This window comes from Helianthus annuus, chromosome 8 (genome assembly GCF_002127325.2).
Source record: "Helianthus annuus cultivar XRQ/B chromosome 8, HanXRQr2.0-SUNRISE, whole genome shotgun sequence".
Classification (NCBI taxonomy): domain Eukaryota; kingdom Viridiplantae; phylum Streptophyta; class Magnoliopsida; order Asterales; family Asteraceae; genus Helianthus; species Helianthus annuus.
Genome location: NC_035440.2, coordinates 144719661 through 144728127, shown reverse-complemented (window position 1 = coordinate 144728127; position 8467 = coordinate 144719661). Strand labels below are relative to the sequence as shown.

Genomic DNA, 8467 nt, shown 5'->3' with positions numbered 1-8467 from the left:
ATTGCGAACTCGAAACTGATTATTATACGTGCATACAATAGGACTTGATTGATTACTTGTGAGTGCATAACCTAGCATACCGAGCAAACCAAGGTGAGTTCACACTCTTTACCAAGGCATGGGATTCCCGGGGATAGGGAATGGGTTGAATAATGGAATTGAACAATTACGCGTACATACACGGTTACTAGACTATCTACCATGGTCCTCGGGTTAAGCAGGACACTTACGTAAAACCTACGTAAACAGGAATATGCTACTGTCTTCCGGAGTTAGGAAGGACACTTACGTAAAACCTACGTAAACAATAACATGCTACTGTCTTCCGGAGTCAGGAAGGACACTTACGTAAAACCTACGTAAACCCCACGCGTACCACTGTCCTCGGGTACAGAAGGACACTTACATAAAACCTACGTAAAGCTTGTACGTACTACTGTTCTCGGTTGTGAAGAACACTTATGGTTACGAATAGTCTAGTGGATATGCAACATGGGAAGCCCCCACCAATAGAACATACTATCGGCCCAGTAGAGCCACATGTTACAAACGAACTTACTATTACGCATTTACTTTCTGTGAACTTGCTCAACTAGTTGTTGATCCTCTGTTACATGCCTTGCAGGTTGTTAGGTACATGGAGCTTGCACAGGGAGGAGCTGGTCGTTGTGGGCAAGGATCGTGGATGTTTCATTAAACATTTTATGACATTTCACACTTATTTATGTTGGGTTTTTATTTATACGCTTCCGCTAAACAGTGATAACATACTTGTGTTTTGAACACCTTTCATATTGGAGATTGAATGGCATTTACTTTTACTTATTAATTACATGTTCAATATGATTGGTGGCTTGATCCTGGTCAGTCACGCTCCCAAGTGGTGATACTCCGCAGGTGGATGTTGGGGGTGTGACATTTATCTTGTGCCACAACATCACATGTGCAACTGACAAAACTCTTGAAGAATGGACCAAGAATCATATGACCATGTGATGTATTTAAACGGGATTTAATTGAACCGTCAAACTATTATCAATTCAATAAATTCTGTTAGATCTTTATGTGAATGTGGCCGACAAACTAATATTATTACTATTATTTGATTGAACCAATACTTGATTATGGCCGACAAAATCAACGAATAAAATCCAAGTGGAATCAGGATGTTGAGTGTCCTTATGAGCGAAACTAGGGGCTTAGGGGTCACAAAAGCGGAACCAGATCTCTTGGGTTGACACAAAAGCGGAACTATTTCTCTTGGAGGTCTTTTGGAGCGAAACTACTCACTTAGAGGTGATACATAAGCGAAACCTGTTGTCAAATGAGCGAAACTTGTGTCTTGAATGTATGAATGAGCGAAACTATGTTGATCACAAGAGCAAAACCTCATGAATGTTCAAAAAAGAGAAACCTATTCGGATGGTATTTTGGACCATTTTTAGTGTGAATTTTAGGCTCAAACTTTCAGGGATTTATCTATGATCAATAACACACAATCTGTGAAATTTTGAGCGAATTTCGACCGGTAAATTTTTCTGAAATGATGAAAGAAGGTGTAGAGGTAAGAATTTATGATGAAATCCAGCAAATCTCTGTATAACTTGTAACACCCACCCCGTAACCCGAGTGATTGTGCACAATTGATACATTTACAGCGGAAACAAACTAAACTTTCATTAAAACTTATAATAGTCTGAGTAAAACACTTTATTTATTTACAAACTTTTGGCAACTAAGAACTCCTTGATCTTCTAAAACTCCACAACTGTCAAGTAGTTCCTATAGCTTTCCTCATGACTCACCTGAGATAAGTATACTCAAAACAACGTCAGATATATACTGGTGAGCTCATACTATACAATTTTTATAAAGACAGACCACAGTTTACATTATATGCATACACAATATGGGCATGTGACCAAATTATAGTCAGGTTGGGCCTCATTGAACCTTATAGGTCACATTTGACTTGTCACAAACCACCGTACAAGAGACATACTGGTCCTCCAGCTGTGTCCCCCTACGGCCGTCACATAGGTATGAGTGTGTGTCGCTGGACCTTATAAGCACGAAGTGCCTGTGGGTACAATACCTTATTACCCTTCCCAGAGTGACACACCTCATTAAGCATAATAGGATCCCATATACCCCTACTGACACATGCATACTGCAGCATTCTCATTATTACCAGTTATGGACGAGTATACTATCACAGTTTAAAAGACAAGTATGATGACTCACCTGATTAGCAATTGCTTAACAGCCGCTAGTAATACTGGGTTATGTCTCAAGGTCCTGACACAATTACATAATCCTAGGTTAGGTAATGGTACACCTAACTAGTCATTATCATGGTTGGATATTGGTTAACACTGCCTTGTTTAAGCATGGGTGATCAGTCCATGCCTAACTAAGGCTAGGCTATCCAATACCCGCCCCTGACAATAACCCTAGTACCTAAAAATAATACCAACACTACTACTACTAATATATTATTACTAATAATAAAACTAATATTAACTACTAAAAATAAATAATAAATAACTAAACATAAACTTAAACGAGAGTATACCTCAAAACTATCTACGGCACGTTGATGTAGAGTTTCCCTACTCCTGCTCCTACTCGCGCTCCAAAAACGACTACTAACAACACCCAACGGGGTATCGTATACTCGGGATTCTCTATACTAGAGCATTCCCGTTAAAGAAACTGGTACCTAAACAAACTACTGAGACTCTTATTTAAAGCAAGCAAGCAGGCACCTCAAATCCTTTTCTGGTCGATGTGGGATTCAATTGACGTGCCTACCTACCTGCTTGACCTGCTAGCTTGCTTGCTTATATATATTAATTCAGCTGCTTAACTCGTTTTTCTTGTATAACTTTTAACATATGACGTTTTATAAAACGACGAATATGTCATTAGAACGAGCATATTTTTATCTACGTTTTAACCTAAGTTTCATTAAAAACAGAGTAAGGTAAATAAAATAATATATTTAATTATTAATATTAACGGTCTCCTATATTAGCCAAGGTTTGTCAAGATATTTCACCCTTCACACAATTATCTTACTCGTTTAACAATATATGAAATATAAATTACATATTTCACACGTTTATAACCAGCACATTAAGATTCGGGGTATTACATCCTTCCCTCCTTACAAAAATTTCGTCCTCGAAATTTGTCATTACTTAAAAAGATGAGGGTACTTATCTTTCATTATGTTTTCTAGTTCCCATGTAAAGTTGGGTCCATGACGTGCGTTCCACTTGACTTTGACTAACGGGATTTCCTTCTTGCGTAACTTTTTAACCTTTCTATCTTCGATTTGTAGTGGTTCTTCAATGAAGTTGAGTTTTTCGTCAACATGTACCTCTTCCAGGGGTATTTGTTGGGCTTCGTCCACTAGGCACTTCCTTAAATTTGATACATGGAAAGTATTATGTATTCCTGCCAGCTGTTCAGGAAGTTTCAGCCGATAAGCCACTGGTCCTACTTTGCTTTTTACTTCAAACGGACCAATGTATCGGGGTTTCAACTTTCCCTTCTTTCCAAACCGAATCACTCCTTTCAGAGGTGATACCTTAAGCATTACTTTATCCCCTAGTTGGAACTCTAGGGGTTTACGCCTCTGATATGCATAATTCTTTTGTCGATCTTGAGCACTTTTCATTCTTTCTTTGATTTGCTGGATCTTTTCTGTGGTCTCCACAATGATTTCTGGTCCTGATAGTTGACTTTCCCCTACTTCCGTCCAACAGATAGGAGTGCGGCACCTTCTTCCGTATAAAGCTTCATAAGGTGCAGCTTTGATGCTGGCGTGATAGCTATTATTGTAGGCAAATTCGATGAGTGGTAGATGAGTGTCCCAACTTCCACCAAAATCAATTACACAAGCCCGAAGCATATCTTCTAATGTCTGAATAGTCCGTTCACTCTGCCCATCCATCTGAGGATGATATGCAGTGCTTAGATTAAGCTTGGTTCCCAACTCTTGTTGGAAACTTTGCCAGAATTTAGATGTGAAACGACTATCTCTGACTGATATGATCGATACAGGCACCCCATGTCGTGAGACTATTTCTTTGATGTAAATTTGAGCTAGCTTGTTCATCTTATAGTCCTCACGAATTGGCACGAAGTCTGCAGACTTGGTCAATCTGTCCACTATTACCCAAATAGTATCATAACCGTGACTTAACCTTGGGAGCTTCGTGATAAAATCCATGGTGATTTTCTCCCATTTCCATTTTGGGATCTCTGGTTGTTGCAAGTATCCAGAGAGTTTTTGATGTTCTGCCTTCACCTTAAGGCATGTAAGGCATTTTCCACATAATGGGCAACAGATCGCTTCATTCCTGGCCACCAATAATCTCTCCTTAAATCCTTATACATCTTGTCACTGCCAGGGTGAATGGAATACTTAGACTTATGAGCTTCCTCTAAGATTGTATCCTGCAGTCCTCCAAAATTAGGAACCCATATCCTATTGTTGAACCTAAGGATATTATCATTTCCCATTGTCAGTAGCTTCAGTCTCCCAATCATTCTTTCTTTTACAATATGATTCTCTTTTAAGGCTCCTTGTTGTATATTCTTAACTTGATCTAAGAGACTAGTTTTAACCTCTATTCTGGTTGCACGAATTCTTATTGGTTGAGGTTTCTCTTTTCTACTTAGAGCATCTGCTACTATGTTTGCCTTACCTGGATGGTATTGGATCTCACAGTCGTAATCACTTAATAACTCCATCCATCGTCTCTGACGCATATTGAGCTCCTTCTGCTCAAATATGTGTTTTAAACTTTTATGGTCACTATAGATAGTGCACTTTGTACCGTAAAGATAGTGCCTCCAAATTTTCAATGCGAACACTATGGCACCAAGTTCCAAATCATGGGTTGTGTAGTTCCGTTCATGAATCTTCAACTGTCTAGAGGCGTAGGCAATCACTTTGCCTCTTTGCATGAGTACACATCCCATACCATAGTGAGATGCATCACAGTAGACGGCAAAATCTTTTATTCCCTCAGGAAGTGACAGTATTGGGGCGCTACATAACTTATGCTTTAACGTGTTAAAGGCTTCTTCTTGTTTAGGTCCCCAATTAAACTTAGAGGCTTTCTGGGTTAGTGTGGTTAATGGTGTTGCAATCTTTGAGAAGTCTTGAATAAACCTTCTATAGTATCCTGCTAACCCCAGAAATCTTCTGATTTCAGTGGGATTCTTCGGTACTTCCCATTTCTTGATGGCCTCGATCTTTGCAGGGTCAACTTGTATTCCACATTCATTTATCACGTGGCCTAGGAATTGCACCTCACGTATCCAAAATTCACACTTAGAGAACTTTGCATAGAGTTTTTCTTTCTTAAGCAATTCAAGGACTGCTCTTAGGTGTTGTTCATGTTCTACCTCGTTCTTAGAGTAGATAAGGATATCGTCAATAAAAACGATCACAAACTTATCGAGGTAAGGTTTACAAACCCTGTTCATGAGGTCCATGAACACTGCAGGTGCGTTGGTCAGTCCAAATGGCATTACCAAAAATTCATAATGTCCATACCTAGTCCTGAAGGCAGTCTTAGGTATGTCTTCTGGTGCAACTTTCACTTGGTGGTATCCAGACCTCAAGTCTATTTTAGAGAAATAGCTTGCCCCTTGTAATTGATCAAACAAGTCGTCGATCCTGGGCAAAGGGTATTTATTCTTTATAGTGGCTTTATTCAAGTCTCTATAATCGATGCACAGGCGCATCGTCCCATCTTTCTTCTTGACAAACAAGATGGGTGCTCCCCATGGTGACGAACTAGGTTGGATAAACCCCTTGTCAAGCAACTCTTGTAGTTGCTTCTTGAGTTCTTGCATTTCTGTCGGGGCTAGTCTATACGGCGACTTAGCAATCGGTGATGTACCTGGAACTAGGTCAATGCGAAACTCAAACTGTCTATCCGATGGTAGTCCCGGGAGCTCATCGGGAAACACTTCGGGGTATTCTCGTACTACTGGCACGTCCTCGACCTTCTGCTTTTCTGTAGTGTTTACGACATATGCTAAAAAGGCAACATACCCTTTCCTTAGGCATTTATGTGCTTGTGCTATCGTGATGAGGTTCTTAGTCTTGTCAGTGCGGTCTCCCGATACAGTTAGTTGTTTACCGTTGGGTAATCAGAGTCGGACGATCCTTTCGTCACATATAACTTCCGCATGATATGGTGTCAACCAGTCCATTCCTATGACTATGTCGAATTCTCCAAGTTCCATAGGCATTAGGTCTATAGGGATAACATGGTTGTTTAAGCTTATTTTACAATTCTTAACTATGTCAACTATCTCTCTTTGACTTCCATCAGCCATTTCTACTGTAAAGGCATGATCTAGGGTTTGGGACGCCTGGTTCAAGTAAGGTCTAAAGGTAGTCGACACTAGACTTCTATTTGCACCGGTATCAAATAACACACGCGCATATACATCATTTATGAGATACGTACACGTGATAACGTCTGTATTGGTCTTGGCTTCTTCTGTGGTGAGTACAAATGCCTGCCCTTTTGGCTGATTTGGTTGTGTCCTATCATTTCTTTTAAGTTCGGGACATTCAGATCTCATGTGGTTAGGGTCTCCACATTTGAAACACTTCTTCTTTTCCTTGCATTCTTGAGGAGCATGACCCGTCTTTTTACAATTTGGACAAGGAAAACGACATTTCCCCGTATGAAAACGTTTGCAAATTTGACATTGAGGAAATCTTTTAGGCCTTTTAAAGTTGTTATTCCGGGTGTTCCCCTTTCTTTCTTCCCACTTTCTTTTTGGTGCGGGAGATTCAGCCTGCCGCAGAATCATCTCGGCAGCCATGACGGCGCCAGCCTCAACAGTTTCTGCAAAAGTCTTGGGGGATTTGGATTTGATAAACACCCTCATTTCAGAGGGTAGACCCCAAATAAACCTATTGATCAGTTGTTCCTCGGTCAATGCTAAATAAGAAACCAGTCGAGATATGTCGTTGAAACGAGAAACATACTCTCGATAGGTTTTATTTCCCATTTTTAACTGAAAGAATTCTACTTCCAGTTGCTCGGTCTCACTGGGAGGACAATACTTAGCAAGAAACTTATGAATAAACTCCTCCCACTTCATCTCCTTAACCTTTTCTTTTCCCTCTTTTCGGACCATAATGTTCCACCAGTGAAGGGCTCCAGCTTCAAACATATGTACGGCGAACCGTACTTTGTTACGGTCATAACACTCACATATGTCTAATACTGACTCCATTCTGTTGAGCCAGTCTTGAGCTTCTAGTGCTCCCTTTCTTCCGTCAAAGGATTGAGGTTTACAGGACATGAAGTGCTTATAAGTACATTCCTTTGCTTTGGAATATTCACCTTTTCCTTCTAGTGGCGTGGTTGCAATAGTGTTTTTCCTTTCGCCCATTCCTTCCCTTTGTACTGGCGTGGAGGCTGCTGAGCTTTCTTCATGTCGTTCTCCAGATTGGTTAACATTACCGGTTTGTGCATTCTTCATTACCTTAGCCACTTCCACAGCTATATTGTGGATATCCTCAGTATTTAGACGCATGCTTGTACTAGACCGGGACCTGACACTATGAGAGGGAGTTCGAGTCCTATTCGAATCTTCCTCTCTCCTTCTGTTATTCTGATTATTTCTAGACCCTTGTTCATCTCTATGTTCAGACATTGTCTCCTTCCTTTAGGAATATGAGTGTATAGAGTTACTAGTATGTATGATACATCATTATATTATAACAACTATATACATCACATAGAGATATATATATATATATATAGCACATAAAAAGGCACAACAAGTTTACTTCTTCTAGCGTCACTCAATTGACTATGCAAGTACTTTTCCTGAGAACATGTTATTTGGCCTAGTCTGAGTGTGCTATTAATCTTTTTAGAACTACTGGTTAAAGCTTAGGCATTCCTGCAATACCTAATTCGCTAAAACCTCGGGCTCTGATACCAACTGTAACACCCTCACCCCGTAACCCGAGTGATTGTGCACAATTGATACACTTATAGCGGAAACAAACTAAACTTTCATTAAAACTTATAATAGTCTGAGTAAAACACTTTATTTATTTACAAACTTTTGGCAACTAAGAACTCCTTGATCTTCTAAAACTCCACAACTGTCAAGTAGTTCCTATAGCTTTCCTCATGACTCACCTGAGATAAGTATACTCAAAACGACGTCAGATATATACTAGTGAGCTCATACTATACAATTTTTATAAAGACAGACCACAATTTACATTATATGCATACACAATATGGGCATGTGACCACATTATAGTCAGGTTGGGCCTCATTGAACCTTATAGGTCACATTTGACTTGTCACAAACCACCGTACAAGAGACATACTGGTCCTCCAGCTGTGTCCCCCTACGGCCGTCACATAGGTATGAGTGGGTGTCGCTGGACCTTATAAGC

The 8467-nt window shown here is 40.0% G+C and overlaps 2 protein-coding genes across 2 annotated transcripts; both read right to left on the bottom strand.

Annotated features, from left to right (window-relative positions):
- Positions 1–3199: 3199 nt before the first annotated feature.
- On the bottom strand, positions 3200–3685 carry LOC110931635. Its single transcript, XM_022175020.1, has one exon. It carries the CDS (start codon positions 3683–3685, stop codon positions 3200–3202), a length of 486 nt encoding a protein of 161 aa, XP_022030712.1.
- A 2492-nt stretch (positions 3686–6177) lies between these two features.
- LOC110931636 lies at positions 6178–7704 on the bottom strand. The gene has a single exon (XM_022175021.1). The coding sequence runs from the start codon at positions 7702–7704 to the stop codon at positions 6178–6180; it is 1527 nt and encodes a 508-aa protein (XP_022030713.1).
- Positions 7705–8467: the final 763 nt, after the last annotated feature.